The 21,586-nt window shown below is 36.1% G+C and overlaps 1 protein-coding gene across 1 annotated transcript; it reads left to right on the plus strand.

Annotated features, from left to right (window-relative positions):
* Window positions 1-51: 51 nt before the first annotated feature.
* PQBP1 (poly-glutamine tract binding protein 1) lies at window positions 52-16,309 on the plus strand. The gene is made up of 6 exons (XM_071584973.1): window positions 52-181; window positions 5,399-5,541; window positions 6,435-6,610; window positions 8,800-8,965; window positions 11,025-11,188; window positions 15,867-16,309. Exons 1-6 carry the CDS (start codon window positions 112-114, stop codon window positions 16,009-16,011), a joined length of 864 nt encoding a protein of 287 aa, XP_071441074.1. The 5' UTR covers window positions 52-111; the 3' UTR covers window positions 16,012-16,309.
* Window positions 16,310-21,586: the final 5,277 nt, after the last annotated feature.

Below are 21,586 nucleotides of genomic sequence, written 5' to 3' on the forward strand. Positions count from 1 at the left end.
TAGGAAATCGATTACGACTAGCAAATCGTAGCGAGTAATCGAATGTTATTTATTTACTTCAGTTTTCGTGCTAAGTGGTACATTTTTAATTTTCGGTAAAATCATTGAAGTATGCCTCTACCTCCAGCGCTAGTTGCTAGATTAGCAAGACGAGGAATTGTGTCGCAATCAACAGAAAAAGGTATTTTCATATTTCTTTCTGTTAAATTCTTATTAGGTGAACAATATATAGATTTTACCATGGTTGAGTCGTTGTCTAACCCAGACGGCAAGGTTAGCCGGGAATATTTATCCACGAGCTTTTACCTTGTATAATGAATTAACAAGATCTAGATAATAAGCATTTGACCCTCCTGAAACAATATCCTTCATCGTCAGTTCAGCGGAAGACGTTAGTTAAAGACCACGGTTGTAGATTTTGGGATTGCGCCCGGGGACCAAAAATCCGCTCTTTTTATTAGGGTACCGTGAGGTATTTCCTTCTGATTAAATATGTTATGTTCAGATGTAATTTTAACTCGATGTACCTTTGCTCACTATCTTTTTTTCGTTGGACCACCCAATTATAATTGGACCATTATTGGATAATATTTTTATTAATGGATCATGCATATTTGCCCACCATAAAATCAGTTTTGGTGGTAGTAAAATCATAAACATAGTAATTAACCCAAAGGTCGGTCTGGTAGTTGTTGTTAGATTTCACCCATTACTAAGGCCAACTACGTGTAAATTTCACACAAGGTAGAGGGGCCAAATCCTTTACCTTGTGTAAATTTCACACAAGGTAGAGGGGCCAAATCCTTTACCTTTGCCGCCTATGATTGCCCAGGAAGTTCTGGTATCCGGAAAATCTCACAGCTCGGGTGAAGCTGAGGGTACCCATAGAGGTGTGACCGGGAATCGAATCCTACCCGTCGGTTAGTAGTCCACTTACCCCTGGACTACCACGCCCCCGTAATTGGTGGTATATCGCTGTTAACCAGAGCCAGCCCTACTTAGTCTTTAATAAATAATCCTTAATTTATGTCTAACCCAGTACATGTAGCTATTCGCTTTTAGTCATAAAATCGATTTGATTCGTACTTTACTCTATGTAGCTGTCAAAAATACTTGGAACTGTCTCTGGGCTTCACTATATGGAGTATGCATGTGTTTGAACAGATTTTGATTACATATCGACATCAATGAGCATCAATTATGCTTGCATTTCACTTGGTCTATAGAATGATGTAGCTACTTTTTACAATGGAGCACGGAATATGTTTAGTGTTCGCCTAATATTATTATAGTTAATCTACTGGATAAGGTAGGTTTTGGATGAACACAAGCTACCAAACTCTACAGCGACAATTCCCTTGTCTTTCTTAACAAAACGCAGCCCAACATCTAACTTTACTCCAGACTCCTCTTCAATTCTGCATACTTCCTTCCTCCCTTCATTCCCTCCCAACATCCATATCCTACTCCTGCCCATTCCTCGTTTGCCTAATATTCTCCCCTCTCTGTCTTTGACATCTCGTTGCTCATCAAAAGGCTCTGCATCTGTCTTTCCTGCCTCTTTTTGATTTCTTCCAACAATCCTCTTTCCTCCCCTGTCATACCTAGCACGAGTCTTTCTTTCTTTTTTAGTAATGGACACTTCCTCCTTTGTTTATCTTTCAGTCCACTTCACCTTTTCCATCCTCCGCACCCACATTTCAAAAGCCTCCAATCCATGCATCAATCATCTCATCTGTAATCCATGGTTTCCTTGTCCTTTTCCTACTAACAGTTCCTAGTAGTTTGTTCACAGCTTCCGATATCCCTTTTTTTATTAATTCCCATTTTGAAATTAAAAATAAACTACTTGACTTTTCCACAAATAAAAATTTTTTATTTACAACCTAGATTTGGTTATGGTAGAACATCATCAGGTAAAAATACTGGTGAAACACAGTATATATATCTCTGGACGGAGCGGAAGAAGAGGGAGGGAGAAAAGGATTGGTTGAGGTAATAAGAGGGGGGGCTGAAAGTTTTATAAATTCCCATTTTTCCTCTATTGTTACCAACTCCCTCTCTTCACTCATGATTTACTCTACAGCCTGCTTATATGCAGATAACTATCACTCCAATAATCCCTGTTATCCTTTCATCTTACTTTGCGCAGCCCAAAATATTTCCTCTTTCCATCTATTGATTTATATTCTTTATTTTTCCTGTCCTTAAAATTGTCTTGACATTAGAAGATCCTATTCTAACTAGTTTGGTTCTTCTCTGCATCTTCCCTGCCGCTGTTGTTGGCTTAGTTTTTGCTTTGCAAGGATTTCATGGGACGATGACCTCGGAAACCTTGCCTTTCCTGCTGCTGGGTATGACAAGCAGCTGATTAAGAGCGTTTTACAAAATTCTGAGCAAGTGACTTGTAACATTTCGAAACAGTCCACAATGGCCAAATTTTAGTAGCGTCTAAAATCGTCATATGGGACTAATGCACGATGGTGTGAACAAACGCATTTGAAGCACCTGCCCAAAAATTGAAAGATCTTCGCAATTACTCTAGATACTGGTGGCGCAATGATTATACTATCCAGCGATTTCGGCTACTGTGAGTCACTCCAAGATAGACTGCTGCCGATGAAATAAACGCTTGCCTCAAATCATCAAATTTGTGGCGCTATATAAAGAAACTTCAACTGACAAAAAACATGAGAGTTGCATTGCTGAACGATCCATCTGCTGAAGATTTCCCCAAGCAATTGTTAAATATCGATAATGATCGTGTTTCTGTGAATGAATTGAGCGGATTAATTTCATTTCCTCAGAATTTTTGCAATTCCGCTTCATTGAAAGATGAGCTCATCAACAAAGTGTTCCCAAGCATCATCGATATCCACAAAAATCAAAAATGGTTGAGTGAGCGAGTAACTTTGGTGGCTAGGAACAAAGATGTGGATGGCTTAAATTTCATAATTTCTGAATGAAATCATTGATACTCTGCTTTCCTTCAAATCTATTGACTGAGTAACAAACGAAGATGAAGTCATCACCTATCCATCTGAATTTTTAAACTCCTTGGATGAGCATGGCTTACCACAGCACAATTTACAGCTGAAGGTTGGCTTGGTGGTCATGATGTTTTGAAACCTAAACCAACCAAAACTATGCAATGGAACGCATTTAGTGATTAAAAAGAACTGATGATCAATGTGATTGACACATCTACACTGAAAGGAAAATTCAAAGACGAGGAAGTTCCCATTCTTAGGATTCCTATGGTCCCAACCAATATTCCCTTTAAGTTTAAACATATTCAATTTCCTTTTTGTGTTGCATTTGCGATGAAGATTAACAAATCACAAGGTCAATCATTGAGTGTTTGTGGTCCAAATCTTTAAAACCCATGTTTTTCTCATGGTCAATTATATGCGGCATGTTCACTTGTTTTTTGACCGTCCGCTTTATCTGTTCTTGCACCTGGTAACAAAATAAAAAATGTATATCAGAAGGTGCTTGACTCCAGAGATTAAACCCTAATGTATGTATAGATTGAATAAAGAAAATATCTTTCTGACAAGCCATTGTAATACTTATTTTTGTAGTTTTATTTTATTTTTTTTCTTATATTATTGCAAATATGATTAAAATCGGTATAGCCATTCTTGATTTATAAATGGTGTAGCTAAACTATTCTCTGATTGTTAGGCGGTACGAAGTTCACCAAGTCAGCTAGTATATGTCTATATATAAATGAAGGAGATCATAATATTTCCTCAGAGCTTTATAAGGGAACAGAATGTCCATGTGGAAATTATAGTTGATCAAATTGTGTCATTATAAATCATCAGTTAATCCCAAAACAATGATAAGATACAAGTAAAAGTCTTAGAAATATTCTTTGTATAATGGGTTTGAAATACTCAAAATCCAAGAAGTTCTCTCATTACAAATATGAATTTCACAATTTAAATTCAACTCACTGGTTTGTTTAAGCTCAACTTAGTAATTTTGAGCTAACATATTTGAATTATCATTTTTGGACAAACATTGTCTTTAAAATAGTTGAAAAGACTAAGTGAACCATGAATCATATACATATTTCCATGAATTTGTTTGAGTTAATTTCTTTTTCATTCCTACATTTCCTTCTTTGTATATAGAGAGAGTAAACAAATCCTTAATTTTCTATGGCCTACTGTACAGCTATTTTTTTTGTGGCAAACTAATCAGGTATTGACAATTTCAAAGAAACTCCAGGAGATGTTATTATTATTATTATTATTACTTTTTATTTGCCCAGAGATCACAATACAAAAATACCAGGTGGGTGAAGTATGTACATGATATAAGGCACGTCAATGAGGAGCAAAGACACAGGCTCAGTTAAGATACATAAAAGAATAGATGCTCATAGTTACATAAGTGTTTGGTACAAACCCATGAACATCGGCTGTAACATGCACATACAATATCAAATTCAGAAAAATCATTGATCACAAACATGAATCAGACCATTACCATTGCTAGAAACTAAAAGTATGAACTTACTGGTCGGGAATATTGTTGAGATATTCATCAACCGAGTAAAACATATTGCGTTGTAGATATCTTTTTAGTTTATGCCTGAATACGGCAGTTCCCTGTGTATCCTTGATACTTTTGGGTAGTTTGTTAAATAATCTGATGCCCATTTCATTGGGTCCTAATTTCAATGCTTTAGTTCTTATATTCCCATAATGGAAGTCATTCCTGCCTCTGGTGTAATGATGATGATAGGCAGAGTTAAGAGAATAGTTGCCGATGTTATTTTTTATATATAGAATTAAAAACATAATGTAGATGCATGGGAGTGGTAGCAAATTTAATTCATGGAAAATAGGCCTTGATGGAGCATTGTAAGGTTTCCTGGCGATGATTCTAATAGCTTTCTTTTGCATTTTAAAGATGGTTTGAGAAATAGCAGCTGATCCCCATAATATTATACTGTAGGTTATATTTGAGTAAATTTCCCCATAGTACAAATTGAGTAGTACAGTTTTACTTGTAGTTTCATACAGGTGTCTTAATAAGTAGCAAGTTGAACTGAGCTTGTGTTGGAGGGCTTTTACATGAGTATCCCAAGAAATATTTGCACATAGAGAAATACCTAGATGCCGCAAGAGTAGCTTTTGATGGAGTCATCCGTAATGAGCATCGCAATTAAACAATTTCAGAGACCATGATTCTGGTCAATGTATATGATTTTTGCGCTTTGACATTGTTGCATTATCAGACATTATATGTTTGTATCTTCAAATGCTATATCATACTAATAGTTTCCATTCATATTAATTTCTATTTTGTAAATTTATCTCCTTTAAAATTTGATATTGACCATGGTGTATTTTGAATGTTTATTTTTTCTATTTATTCACAGCTGTCGAGGCCGCTTCTAACAATGCTAGTGAAGCAGAGGAAGAAGAGGAGGAGGTAATAGCAGAGGACTATGATGACAAAAAAGAAACTCCCACTGCTAAAACTGACCCAGAAACCATAGATGGTGTCCCAATAAAATTATTGGTAGGATGTTTTATGGTTAAACTAGTCTTTTGCAAATTTAACTACCATTTATAATCAGAATAATCAGACGGAATGAATAAATCAACAAATTAAAGTACACAGTAGTCAGAATTGTTTAATGACTGGGCTGTGCACATTGTGTTTCATTGGCTGTATCTTCTTGTGCCAAATTAATTACATGTAGTCCCTTGAGATGTTTTAATATGTGAGGTATATTCAGTTCTTTTCATTTGTGTAACAATTTCAACATATTGTTATTGCTGTGTAAAAACTGGGGATCAAACCTGACACTATCTGTATGAAAGGAGAAAGGAAATGTGGGATTTGAATACTGCTGGTAAAAATTTTCCAATTACTAGAGTTTTACAATGGCTAGTATTGTTCTGTTAATAGTGAGTTTCAGATGGTGGTATTTTAACCAGGAAAGTCATTTAAGATATTTGATCGTCATGGGAGTTTGATAAAAGGCCAGAAAATTATATGTATGGTCTGTTTATTTTTAAAAATTAATGTCTATTTCAACACTTTATGTCCAAAAACAAGTGGAATACTAGTCTCAAACTTAACTGTAATGTGTTAACTAATTGGAAACATAAATTATATCCTATCCTGTAAATTTCAGAATCGGCCTTTGATGTAAGCATTAAATATTTAATGACAATTTGATTTCCTGCCTTATGAGAAAGTTCTTTAAACATTGCATAACAAATAAATACATGAAGCTGTTAAATCACAATTTATATGTGATTCATTTTTATAGAATTGACAAAATGTCTTTGCTGTTTTAATGGTTTACGTGCATGCTATGTGAAAATAAGATGGTGTGCTTATGTATTATTGACTGATTAACTTAACCATGGTTTGTTTTTGAAGTATACATTCCTTTTCTGTAGGGTCACCAGGGATGTCCAAATAAATATAATGTTCATCATGATTGCACTGATTTCTGTAAAACATATTGGGGCAAAGGTCATGTAATTCCAGATCCTGCTTACTTAAAAAAAAAGATGAACATGCTAAATAAATATCCTCTTCCTGAAAACTGGGCAGAAAATTATGATGCTGGAACGTAAGTTGGATTTTTGTTTCAAGTATTCTGAGACACTTCATATGCACCTTTTTGGGAATTGGGCATGAGTATTTTATATAGGAAAGCTATTACTCCTCCCTAATCATTCAAATCAATTTGATATTATTCTTGACAGTACAAAATGTTAACAGAGTGCAAGCACCCTTTCAGTAGGAATTATTGTTATTACTTGGTGGTTTAGTATTTTTGGGATTAGGTGGTGGAAGTGACTCCATAGTCTCCAAGATAAAGAAAACAATCTAACACAGTCTGAAGATCACTACATTTCTAAGCCTTTCCTAGCTAGATGGAATCTGACACCCTGCATAGCAAGAATCTCTTCATCAATTCTGCTTTCTTTCTACCTGCCTCCATACCATCCAATATGCCTATTATTTTCCAACTCTATCTCTTGTGCTTAATGATCTCTTTTCAATCAGTCTTCAACATTCCATCATCAAGCTAAACCCTGCACATTCACTTTTCTTGCCTACTTTGGATTTCTCCCAGCAACCCTCTTTCCTCTGTTACTGTGCCTCGTGCTCAATTCGCCATTGTTTTTCTTTTCATTAGTATCCTCTCCCATGGATCAAAAGGCTCCAATGTACGTAGATCTATCATCTTGCTTCAATGATCAATTCTGTATGCCGTACAAAATCTAACTAATCTTTTCTTTCATCTTTACTCAATGTCCCTGTACTCTGAATATTGTCATCCACTGCTTCCTCTTTTTTATAGCCTTACTATTTTACCTGTCGTGGCCTAAAACATGTCCAAAATTTGTCCTGTTAGGTAGGGCTAAGGAGTGTATATGTGGTGCCAGGGTCCAACAAAAACCTACTATTACCTGGTAGACTGCTGCTATTATTTTACTGACCATTAAAAAACCATAAACACAGTAATCAACCCAAGGTTGGTTTGATAGGTGTTGATAGAGTTCACTCAATACTAAGCCCAACGGCATGTGAATTTCAGACATCAGGGTAGGGGGGCCAGGTTCTTTCCATGTGATGCCTATGGCTTCCCAGGAAGTTCAGGTAATTGAAAAATTACTCAGCTCAGGTGAAGCTGAGGGTACCGAGAGAGTCATGTCCCAGAATCGAGCCTGAGCCCTCTGGACTGTAGTGAAATTCTCAGCCCCTAGGCTACCACATCCCCTATTTATAATTTTACTTGAAAACCAAGGCACTGATTTCCGTCTCGAAAATTCATTGACTGAGTAAAAAGCTTTGGTCGACAGCCAATAATAGTTTGACTTTGAACGATGAAATTTTGTTGCTGTATGCAAAACTGGTACTTTATTAAATAATGTGATGCCCATGCATTTCTCAGTGTCTTTGTGTTAGCTAAGTGTATGTATTTAGCCATAATTATGTATATTGGGTCTTGTAAAAAGATATTTTACATTTTCTTATACATTATATAAAATAACATAATACATACAAAGGTAATGTACATATATAGGCGGTGAACTGTCATAATGTGAAGTGGAACCTCGTGATACGAGCATGAACGATTCCACGATCATTCTTGTAAAACAAAATACTTGTTTAGTTAATAATTTTGTCTATGTAAAGTAATGTAAAATATGATAATGCAAAAAAATCAATTGATGATGGTCAAAAAAATAAATTTTGTGCAAGGTTTATGCAGAGAAAATTATATGGACAGTATTTAGGATGGTGGGGTATGTATACCCTCTCATGTATGATGGAATGAAACCCCTGGGTATGTGGATTCGATTAATAGAAAACAAAAAAAGTGTCTATCTTACATAAAAATAAGGAAACGTATGAATAATAAAAGCAGGACATGGAAATGGAGGGTTATTTATATTTTTGAAAGGTAAATTCCTGAAAGATAGATTCAATAAATGCCCTGTCATATTTTTTGTACTGTTCTTATAATTAATGTGACTTCTTTAGGTCAGTCTTGTACTTGGGTAGTATTTATCATCGGAACTGATGTGAATTTTTGCATTACTGGAATGAAAAGATTAAATATGATCTTTTGATTGTGCACTTTCAATAGCAAAATGAGTGTTTCGCATGCACCTTAATTTGTTTTTTATATTTATTTAGAGTTTTTATGAGAATTTGGTGAAAAATTTCATCTATTCATGAGAGGAATTGAAATTTGTTTTAATAGTAATTTTTTTAATTCTTCTCCTTATTTAACAATTTTTGTAGTGGGCGGCATTATTATTGGGATACCAGGACAGGTAATGTGTCATGGCTTCCACCTGACCACCCACGAGCAGTGATATCTAAGTCAGCTGCCAGAATACGCATGGATCTGTTTGGTGACAAGAAAAGTGTGGAGGATGAGGAGGAGAGAGAGGAAGCCAAAGAAGAGGTTGGATTATTAATATTTTATTCTTTGTACTTTGTCAGCCTGACTATTTACATGACCTAATTTAGATTTATCTATTTTTTGGTTGATAAAAATTTTTGGATGCCTCTTCTCAAATAGCCTGATGATTTTCTGTGTTGTATGATAACAGACTTATTAAATTGAAACATGACTTATTTCACATTATCACCTTATCCATGAAGTACAGTATTTCCTGGACCATAAGTCAGCATAACGTTAAATGCACTGTGATTTTTCAGGTTAGAATTTACGAAATATACTTGGATCAGATAGAATGGATCGAAATATTTTGATGTTAATATGTAATTGGAAGAAAATTGAATTGTTCTTTAAAAAATTAGTAGCTACGTGGATATCAGTGATTATTCATTGTAGAATCTCAGAATTTTGTTATCACTGCTCTAAGTCATTTCCGCAGTTATTTTTGCTGGGGTTGCAACTCTCCTTGCACACAGTGCGATCTTCACTTACATGTAGTGCATTATTAATTTCACAATTTAAAAAAAAACATTATGATAGTCTCACTTTCAACTTTCCATCACTTCAGTTACATGTAGTGCATTATTAATTTCACAATTTAAAAAAAAACATTATGATAGTCTCACTTTCAACTTTCCATCACAAACATTAGAAATCAACAGCTTTGTCATTCTTCTTGTTGGTGTGATGTCATGAATTGGTGACATAACTTTTTTTTGTATTCATGAGGCAGTTTTTTGAAAGTGTAGAAGATCTGGGATGTATGCACCGACCATTTATATGCATGAATCTCTTTGTCCATGATATCCCAAAAAAATTGGCAATAGACATACGTATCCCTAATTTTCTAGCTTCAATTAAAATTAGTTTGTTGAAACAGTAATCCCATGCTTTCTGTGAGATATTATCTAGTTCTTAACATGTTCTTCAAGTTATAGCCATGTAGGGGCACATGGACATAAATTTGTTTACTTATACCTGCATTTACTAAATCCACCTCCGGCTCCTCCTCTGCGCATCCCTTTATTCTCATATCAATTTCTTGGTTAGAAGTGGGCCAAAATATCCGTCAGCTGCCTTGCTTCGGTGTTCTGAAGTATAATTTACAACTTCAAGGTGGACGCAATACTATGCGACAATCTTCTCTCTTAAGATACTATGAAGTTATTATCATTTCAACTTTTTATGCAATGCCTAATTTCAGTTATTATTTTGATATTATCATAATGTGTATTTAAAGTGACCTTTTTCTATTCCTTTACAACGCTCTCATCCTACTTGAGGTTGAACATCTGTAGCCTCCAAATTTATTGGGATAGATATAATGTATTAGCTGAGGGGCAACATCCCCACGACCCCTCGCCCAATGTTTCGTGCCTTCATCACATATGAGATGAAACTAAATGTGCTACATTGTGTTAATTCACAATTTATTTGGCAATTTTTTTACAAAGTTCTTTCAACAAAATATTATAACTCTTTTGTGGACCAAAATCCAATTGCTGTGATGTTATCAAAATTTGTAATTAAGGCAACAATTTTTAATGTCTGATGCAGAAAAAAATACTTTATAGTTAGTATTTTCAGGCAAATTGGCTTGCACTTATAAGTTGGAAGTTATGCCTGTATACCTGAAGGGCAAGCTTAATGGAAAAACTATGATTTTTTTAATACTATTTAAAGTCAAGGGTATATCATGAGATGTGTGGCTGTATATTTTGATTTGTAATCACAGTTCACATGGACATGAAGAAGCAGAAGTGTATCTGAGGGCAATTGGAAAGAGAAATAATAGCCTATAAATAGTTTACGGCTACCACCATGTCATGGCCAAGAGTATTTTTCCAGTCCATCGACTTTTCTCTCCATGGTAATGATAGTTAAGTTCTTGAATGACGAGGAGAGAAAATAATTTTGTAAAATGTCACCTATTATTTCATGGGAAATTTGTGATGTGTTGTTGGTCTTTGTGAAGTTTAGATTGTTGTTCTAATATTATTAAAAGGCTTTGATGGATTCAATTTAGTGAAACTGAAGAAATTGATGCATGCTGCTGTTTCAGAGTGATGAAGCTGAAAGCCGCCCAAGACCTGCACCTAGAAGTGGGAGATCGAGAGACAATCGTGAGAGAGAGCAAAGGGAGTCTCGCAGAGGAAGTGGGCGATCAAAAGTTAAGGACAATGACTTAGATCCCATGGATCCAGCTGCTTATTCTGATACGCCAAGGTATGTATGCATACCGGGGAACATTTTTTATATTATCTATTATATATATATATAAAATAGAAAACATGTAAAAGGGTCTGACCTGAAGAAGGCTGAAAGCTCAAACAATCTATGAGTGGGGGACTCAAAATAACAGGATGTTGTTATAGATTCTTTAGTTCTCAATATATTTACATTAAATTTTGTTCACCTTCAAAGTATTCCCCATTGACCACAATGCACTTCTCCAAACGATGCTTCCACAGTTCGAAACATTTCTGAAATTCATTTATTGGGATGTCCTTTAGGCCTTCTAGCAATTTTTATTTTACCTCCTCCACAGTATCAAATGCTTTCCTTTCATGTCCCTTTTGAGTCTGGGAAACATAAAGAAGTCTCAGGGAGCTAAATCCGGTGAGCAGGGGGGTGGACAATCGATTTCATGCCATTTTTTGTCAAAAATTGCATCACAGAAAGGGCGGTATGAGCCGGCACTTTGTCATGATGGAAGAATCAGTCGCCTGCATGCCAAACATATGCTCTAGAATACTCTGAATTGAACTCCATGACGCTCCAGAAATCTCACAGAGTTGATCAATGGTTCTGCGATGGTCTTCACAAATGAGGGCATTGATTTTGTCAACGTTTTCGTCAGTTCTTTATGTTGAAGGGCGGCCTGAACGGGATTGGGATTCAATTGACATTTCACCATTTTTAAAACGTATAAACCACTCGTAGACTCTGGTTTTGCTTAGAGCAGCTTCCCCATAAGCAGTCTTGAGCATTGCAATAGTTTCCGTGGCCAATTTTCCCAACAGGAAACAAAATTTCACTGCAGCGCGTTGCTTTTGTTAATCTGCCATAACGTTTTTTGCCGAAATGAAAAAAGTTGTTTTGCTGAAACAGCTGTCACGGATGGACCGATCCAGTCACAGCAACGGTGCTGCGCATACTGATGCAGGAGGCATGAGCCTGACGTACGGTCGGCCGAATCAAGGCTTCCACCACTCTTGCTCCCCACCGCAGCCCAATGCCCGTTACTATTGGGTCCCCCCTCATACAATGGGACTGTCCTTTTACATGCTATCTATTTTATCTTGTGTCCTATTGTGCCATCCAATTGTTATATTGCTCTCAAGAGTGCTGCTACATCATCAATATATTTATTTATTCAGTATTAGTCCGAAAACAGCACATTTTTGCCTTTACATAGAACTATTAACAACGATAACAATGGACACATTTACAAACACCCAAGCCCTAGGTGGAGGAAAACCCACCCAGGCGGGAATCGAACCCGCGACCCTTGGAATGGCAGACGAGGACGTTACCCCGCCGCCACCGGGGTCGGCCATAGGGATATATAGGGATTCTTGGATGGTTAGGGAGAAATAGTGGTCAAAGGAAAGTTTGTGGGAATTTGCGTGTGAAGGAAGGAAGGAAGAGAAGAGAGTGAGGCAGAATTACAGGAGTAGCAGTGATTATTCATTCGAATGGTTAAGGGGATAATGCATTTGCCTAGGTAAAATGAAGGGCATTGTTTGCATGATAAATGATTGATTATGTTTTCTGAGAGGCAATTAGCATGGGAATAAGGTGAGGGGGCAATCAGGGGATGTGAGGAGAGGGGAGTAGATAAGCAGACATGTTTGACATTGGGGGCAGTTGCAAGTAGGGGAAATTTGTCAGGGCCAAAGGGCTCTCTAATAAATCCTTCATAGAATCTCTCAAACCTAAAAATAACCTCTCCACGAAAGAACGTCATGCCCTAAAACCCCAGAGTCCAATCCCAACATTGTAGTCATCACCGCTGATAAAGGCTCCTCAGTAGTAATTCTAAACACCAATGATTACATTTCCAAAGCCCTTGGTCATCTCAATGATACATCCACCTTTACCTCTCTCACTAACAACCTGACACCTACTTTCCAAACAGAAATTCAGTCTTTCCTCCTTCAATTTGGACCAGGAGAAGGCCTCACCTCCCAAAACATATCCCTACTCCCACCCTCCAACCCCAGAACAGCCCAGTTTTATCTCCTCCCAAAAATACACAAACCTAACATCCCCTGTCACCCTATAGTTTCCAGTTTAAACTCTCCCACCAAAAGAATCTCCACATTACTTGCCCACCACCTACAACCTCTTGTACTCTCCTTGCCCTCCTTCACAAAAGACACTTATGACTTCCTCCACCATTTAAATTCTGTCTCCATTACCTCCACTTATGGCCACCATCGACGTCACCTCCCTCTATACGTCTATTTCCCATGCAGAAGGATTGTCATCCCTCTGACATTATCTTTCTCTGTACCCCCCATCCCAGTGCCCCTCGACTGAATTTCTCCTCAATCTGGCCTCTTTCATCCTGACAAAAAACTCATTCTCGTTCCAAAATTGTTTTTAGTTACAGACAAAAGACACAGAAATGGGAATGGGGATGGCACCATCATACACCAATCTTTTCATGGGCCATATTGAAGACATTTTCCTTTCACAGTAATCTTTACAACCTCTTTTCTGGGTCCGCTACATAGTCGACATTTTTACTCTCTGGAGACACGGCTCTGAGTCTCTCATTAAATTCTTATTGGCCTTAAATTCCTCTTTCACTGTTAAATTCACTTCTTCCATTTCAGACTTCACCATCACTTTTCTTGATACAAATATCTCTCTTCTAAATTAAAAATTCACTGCTTCAGTACATATGGAAGCCACTAACCATCAGCAATACCTACACTACGCAAGCTGCCACCCTTCCCATACCAAACGCTCGATTCCCAACTCTCTCTCAATCTGGGGGCACCGGATTTGCAACACCACAGCCACCCTCAACAATGATGAATGGTATAAATTAAATTTATAAGACAACCTTCTGGATGTAATTTAAAAGATTATTGGGTTATTTTATTGCATTTAAGTTCAGTGGGCACTTCATGTGTACTGACATGTATTCAGTATTCCAATTTAAAATTAAACATATTTGATAATAAATACCTATGTGTTGTGTCTTGTGAGGTAAGTTCTGGCTGTTGAGTGAAAATTGACTGTTATGATGTGGAATATAATAATGACCTTCCTCCAGTGAGTACTAAAATACAAGTACAGTTAAGGGTCAATAGATAAAGTTATATGTTGTATAATTTATAACTTCCATGAAAGTTCGATATCTTTTCTTAACATTTTTGGTTTGTGAAAAGAAAACTTATATTATTCCACTAACACAGCTTCACATAAAGCTTCCTCTCGCATTTGCAATAGGCGATAGTGCCAGGGATCCTTATGCTTTCGTGCTTAATGTGTGCAAAAGTGTGAGTGAAGGGGCCCTGTTTTACAATTGGAAGGTAACCAGAGGAAAGTCGCATGAGACATGTAATGAATTCAAAAACTTAATTGTTGGGTAATGAATCTGAGAAGCTACCATCTTATCAGAACTAGACTAATGGGTAACAGGAATGTGAGCTACAATGAAGAATAATTGTCAAATATTTGCATTATTTTAATTTCTCTTTTATTAATGATTACATGAGAGATTGCAGACTTTCACTACTATTCTGTATTGGCTATGTAATAAGAAATAAATATAAGTCGTATTGTGGTAATCATTGCTTAATACGTATACATATTTACTACATGAAATACCTCGGATGAAATAAAATGATCCATCTTTATAATGGGAACTCTGTTTTAGTCATAGTACGAGGGTCATCCGGAAAGTAGTACCCGTTCGTGAAATAAAAAGACAAAAGTAAATATTAACAAACATAAAAAATTTTATTTGAAAGAGGATACTTTAAACTACTTCTCAACATAATCTCCAAGCAAATTAAGGCATTTGTCATAACGTGTGACAAGTTTCTGTATTCCTGCTGCATAGTCCTTCGCCGCCAGCTCATTGAGATACGCGAGGGACCCATCTTGCACAAATTTTTGCATAATGCAGATGGTGTTTAACAATTTCATGAACAATTGTTCGAGAAACATTGGGAAAATGCTCACAGATGTCATCAATTGTGACGCGCCGATCGTTCCTCACGAATTCGTCAACTGAGCTCACCAGTTGGTCTGTAATGACAGACGGTCTCCCCGAACGCTCATCGTCGTGTGTGTTCCCCCTCCCCATGTTGAAGTTGCGACACCACCGCCGAACAGACGACTCGTCCATTACATTGTCTCCATACACCTCCTTTAATTGGCGATGAATATCACATGGGCGAACGTTTCTTGCATTGAGGAATTTAATCACTGCCCTCACTTCACAACTGGCGCCGTTCTCAATTTTTTTAAACATTGTAAACAATCACAGAAACAACACAGGCAATGCTAGCATCACGCAACTTGGCTCAGAGAAGGCAGACAAGCCACTGAAGCTATCTGACCTCGTCCAGCGGCTACTCGCGTCGTCAGCACTTCATGCGGCACGAACGGGTACTACTTTCCGGATGACCCTCGTAGTATTAGATACTGAGCATTTTCTGCAGAGCTACATCTACTAAGACATCGACTTTACAAGATTTTAAAAAATGTTGTGAAAAAGAAGACAGTAATGTAGGGCTTGCAAGAGAAGTTCATGTGATATGTAAAACAGAATGGTCATAGGGGCACATTACCATCATGGATTAATTGTCTTAAGGGTTCATATTCAAATGCTGTAAATGAAAGGTTGTTATATTTTAAATTCTTGGGATTTCTATTTCAGGGGAACGTGGTCTACTGGCCTGGGTAAAAAGAATGAGGCAAAGACAGGTGCAGATACAACTGCTTCTGGACCTCTTTACCAAATGCGGCCATATCCTAGTCCAGGAGCTGTATTGCGAGCGAATGCTGAGGGCTCTAAAAAATAGAGCTTTGCAGAATGCATTTCATTGTTTCCATTATTTATATTTGGAGGAGCAATTTTATCTACATTTAAAAAACTGTGAACTCCATGTGATAGGTATTTAAAGTGAACATCAACATTTCTGTGTAAAAATGTGACTCCCGGAATTGACAAAGTTTTTACTATTCTCTGTGGAAGAATTAAACTTTGAAGGTGTCTTTCCTACCCAGCAAAATGTAGGCGTACATGTCATAATAAGTGAGCATGTGAAAAGATGATTATGAAAAATATGTGAAAATTATTAAAAAGGACTTTCTTTTAAATAGTTTTATTTCAGTTCATAAACCAAATATTTGACATGGCCAGCATTACAACCCCACTCTAAATTCAATTGGAAATATTGTTTGTATTCAGTCATTTTATGCAATTTCAAATATTTCTTATCTCAAGCAACTAACTTCCAAGAAAATTTAAATAAGAGAGTTCTCTTAGTTTTGAAAAATGTGGGGAATATGAGGGACTTCATTTGTATGTGCAACTGCAAACGTTGAGTATATTTTTCAGAATCTCTTGCAGGAAGTGTGATAAGTTGCATTGGAGTATGGAAGTGAAAGGGGTTGAAGGGTTTTGGTTTTAACATTAAATTAGGGTATTTTTGGCCTGCTGTGCTTAGTAAGAGTTCTTTGGAGGGGCCAACAAAACATTCATGTCAGGGAGTTGTCCCGGTATTGACATTTCTTAATGGGGGTCCATATAAAGATGTATTCAATTCCTTATTACCTTTGTTATTTTCAATAAAAAACATCTTGTGAAGTTTGTTGGCATGGTTATAAATTGCTGTGATGAGAGAATTGTTTCTAACTTCCTTATGAAATTGAAAAATTATCCTGTTGGTGAAAATGTTACCATTAGTTAAGATGTGCTAGGATATTGTTGTAGGTTTGACATTTGGAGGTATAACTTGATGAAAATCATTAAATCTAAGAAAAAATATTTATGGAGCAGATATAGAAATTAAGTGGGCAATAGCAGAAGAAAGCCTACTGCTAGATAAAATCTGCAGAAAATATATTGAAACAAAAAATCAATTTCTAAATGGCTGATATCTCAATGGTTTATGAATTCTCCTTTGGTAAATGAATTAGTGAGGAAGAAATTTCCATTTGTAGTGTGTGTATAAATGGTCCAAAAAATTTCCTAAAAAGGTTTATCATGGGTTATCAATGCAGGGATGAGTTGCAGCAGCTCTCCGACCTTATACCGACATTTCACATTACTTTCTTCTTATATTTCATCCTTGGCCTTCCTCTATTATTCTTTACCTCTATATTTTCTTCAATTATGGTCTTAAGTAAGCTATTATGCCCCAGGATGTGTTCAATTAATTTCCATCTTCTTGTAAGTGCCCTTTACAGGCTTGTCTCTTCACCCGCTCTTTGATTTGCTTCATCTGTCTTACTATTTTAGTTTCATCATTCTTCCATAGCAGCACGTTTCTATTGCCTCCTACCTTCTCTTCTCTGCTACTCCTAATATTAAAGCTCTGCATTCACAGAAAAGTGTTCTTCATGTAGTTTTATGAATCACTTTGCGTCTATGCTATACTGTTTATCATCAGTAGTTGTTTGCCTAATAGAAGCCTTCTTTTCCATTCCTAATGTGCTTACTATATCCCCTTTGCTTCCTTCTTTGCTAGTATATCTGGTGCCTATATAGTAAAACGCCCCACTTGTTCCACTATGTCATTCCCTAGTTTTTATTTAAAGATTGGTTTCCGTGCTAGACTGCAGACCATTGCCTTAGTTTTAATCTTTTCTATCTTGGGGTCATTTTTCATTCCTTCCTTAACTATAACTAGTTTCTATGTCAGGCTTTCTTTCATCTCTGCTAGTATAGCTATGTTGTTCACAAATTACTGGGTGTATTCATATCATTTCTCCTTGGATTCATATGGCATTCATCTTTTCCGTTAACTCATTAGTTGCAATCTCAATCTACACATTACATATCAAAGGTGAAGATGAACATCTCTCTATTACTCCTCTCCTAATTTTAGCTTATTGTCATCATCTTCATCTTGTACCATATTTTATCACTACTGCTTGATTTCTATGTAGAGCAAGTTTCGATCTCCTGTTAAACTATAGTTCGTTCCAGTTTCCCCAATGGTACTTAGCCCCATATACCTGTCCACATTGTCAAAAAAGTTCTCCGAATCAACAAATTTAATGTATGTAGGTCTGTTGATCTTTTTACATTCACTTCTCTGTAATGAGGTTGAAGGCAATAATATTTTCTCTTCTTCCTCTACTCCTGAATCCCAATTGGTCCTCATTTAAATACTCTTCCATTATTTTGTAGATACTCTTGCTTAGCTTGTTTAACAATGCATGGTTTGTCAAGCTGATTGTTCATAAGTTTCAAATTTTAAATTACTGAAGTTTTAAATCAGATACTGGATTGCATTCATTTGTTAAGGTAGTTTTTAAATAAACAGAAATAAAGTATTAAACAAGATTAAACTATGAATAATGATCAGTTGTGCTTTTCAAAGTTTTATTCAGAATTTTACCATAGCACTGATCATATGAGAATTGGTTTATATTTTACACTATAATATTCCTGAATATTAGTTTTGATAGCTAAGAAGAGCATTATTAACAAAGCCTCAACATTAATATTAAATCTTATATTTTCCATAGTGTAACTGTTTAACGTGAGTTCATCAAAAATAATGATTTAGGTAATTTTGTAATTGTTTATATTGTTCCTAAATAATGGTACTGATAAGTCAAGTGCTTGAAGTAATAATATTTTACTTTACCCTTAAATAAAGATAGCATGACATAGTCAGTATATTAAGGTATACTACTCTATTCAATAAGTACGCGAACTGAGGCCATAAAAACTTTATTTTGCAAAATTTAGTCTAAATCAATTTTGTCCCCTTCAAAGTACTCTCCATTTGTTGCTATGCACTTATTCCATCTTCTTTTAAACTGTTTAAAGCACCATTGGAGGTCCTCAGCAGTTAGGCTTTTTAGTTTTTTTGTCTATTTTTAGTTTTTTTGTCAGTTTTGTCTTCATTGTGTCCACATCTTCCCAGTGGTGTCCCCTCATCACATTTTTACATTTTGGGAATAGGAAAAAATCGCAGGGGGCAAGATCTGGCGAATAAGGAGGATGATCAAGGATGGTTATTGAATTTTTTGCCAGAAACTGTCAAATAATCAATACTGAGTGTGAAGGAGCATTTTCGTGGTGAAGGTTCCTCCATCATGTTCGGTTAAAATAGTGTGCACTGTCGATTTTCCTAAATTCAGTTCATCAGCTGTCATTTGGATAGTTTTTCGAAGATTGGTAAGGACAAGAGACCATACACAATCAATGTTGTCATCGACTCGGTTGAAGGTTGACCCAGCCTTGCATCATCCGTGGCGTATTGTTGGCCATCTTTAAAATGCTTAATCCATGTGAAAACAGATGTTTTATTCAGAGCATTATTACTGTAAACAGCTGTCAATATTTCCGTAATTTCTAGATAACTTTTACTGCACTTCACCAAAAAATTTGATGTTGATTCGTTGCTCAGTGATTTTGTCTATTTCCATTTTCGACAGACAGTAAAACAAGGACAACAGACACTAACATTACTAGCACCATATGCACAGCTCGATGATCCGCCAAGCACAGACAGCTCATTGAGTCTCAGGCAACTAGGGCTGCTAGTGGGTGGGGCTATATTCCGCATCATGGCCGCCAGATTGCACTAGTTCACACATTTATTGCACAGACCACATATGTGCTAAGTGTTCAAATTATTGTCATTAATAAATTTTTTAATTTATCAAGCAGAAGTAACTTGATTTTCAACTTAAAAAACAGATATGCAGGTAACAATTTTCACTTCACAAGGCAAAGCATTGAGCAGTCAAAAGTCTCATTGTATTAGAACCAAGTTCTTGGAGGTATGAGGGGCAGTCAAATGAAAACCTAACAGATGAACACACTAGACCAGTCTGTGCACCAACAAGGACATAACCCAAAACTGTGTGTGCCTGCGAGTTGTCACTATGGAGTTTTTCTACCATAGTTATGGCAGTATCGATATGTTACAACAATGTTGCCACCTTTTGCATGGACTAGTGTGTTAAGGTGGGTGCTCAGTTTTAATTTGACTGCCCCTTATACAAGGGAACAAAAATGTTATTTTGGAGTGAAGTGACTGTAAACATTATCTTTTTTTTCAAAATCAGTACTATGTTCATGGGTGTTTAAGAGGATATTCCAACTATAATTTAAGTGGAAAGGTAAAGGCACAATGTTTTAAAGATAGGACTAGAAGGTGCAAGAAAATGTTTGTTTACAATCAATCTGACAGCACTTTTTATCGGGTGTTTTAGGAGACCCGGAACAGAATACCATAATTTTAATATAAGTAAAAGACACTAGTACATACATTGTAGAACAAGCAGGACGTATATAAAATCTTATTGATCTTATCAAAGAGTGTATATCACTCAACTTGGAAGCCAAGGAATTTACATGAGGCATCAAGAGTCATTCATGGAAATATCACCCTGGATGACTGAGGGTTTGGTTTGTCATCAGTATTAACTAGAACATTGTAATAGGATTTTTCTGGTTTTGTAAACTGATGATGTACTATGTCTTCGTGCTGAGGTTTAAAATGTCGTTAGAACACCAAAACTTATTTGAGAAGATTAAACATTAATTCGATTTACTTTTTTTAATGAGGAGGTGAGACAATGGTATTTTTGTCTCGGCTTACAAAACCATATGTTCAACTGGGGTGTTAAGAACAATATCTTCTTAATTGGTCATTGCTATATATTGAAAATAAAATAAGCCTCAGGACAGAACTTGGTGTGCACCCTTTGTGGTAGGGGTAACAGTTGTCACTGATCTTGATAGTGGCTTGCTGAATTCTGTTGTGTAAATTTGACTAAATCCTGCTGTTTCACTACAATTAGTTTTTAGCTGATGCAATTAAAAAAAATAATGAATAGTTCACAACCCTAAAGCTTTGCTGTAATCAAATAAGATAATTTTAATGGCTATGTTATGAACAGTATTATGATTAGAAAGCCTAATGATAGCAACACATAATTATACCAAAGAGAAGCTTTCCACCACTTTTCCATTGATAACTAGTTAGTGCAATGGAATCTTTTCAAGTCAAAGTTATGGAGGTTTACTCCAATCATACATTTGAATATCTGAACATGAGAGGATGCATCAGTCCATTATTCAGCTTTAATTATAATTGATAAGTTTTAACAGTAGGAAACGAGAACCCTTTAAAATTGAAAAGAAAAAACAAGCTCAGAAGAGTAATTAAATGGTTGTGTAAAACTAGAGAATTTCTTAATTTTTTAAACCTCCTTGAAAATAAGGGTGGGAAAGGTATTAGATGCAAATAGCACAAAGGAAAAAATAGGATTCTTTTGTTTCTGGGCTGTCAGCCTAGAAATATGTTACATACACTAGAAGGTAAATATTCTATGCTCAGTTCAGATCAGCAATGTTTTAGGTGGATGAATATCATAATAATTTCAAGGTGTAATACATTTTGTGGA

The sequence above is a fragment of the Hetaerina americana genome, unplaced genomic scaffold (genome assembly GCF_022747635.1).
Source record: "Hetaerina americana unplaced genomic scaffold, ioHetAmer1.1.p SCAF_2, whole genome shotgun sequence".
NCBI lineage: Eukaryota > Metazoa > Arthropoda > Insecta > Odonata > Calopterygidae > Hetaerina > Hetaerina americana.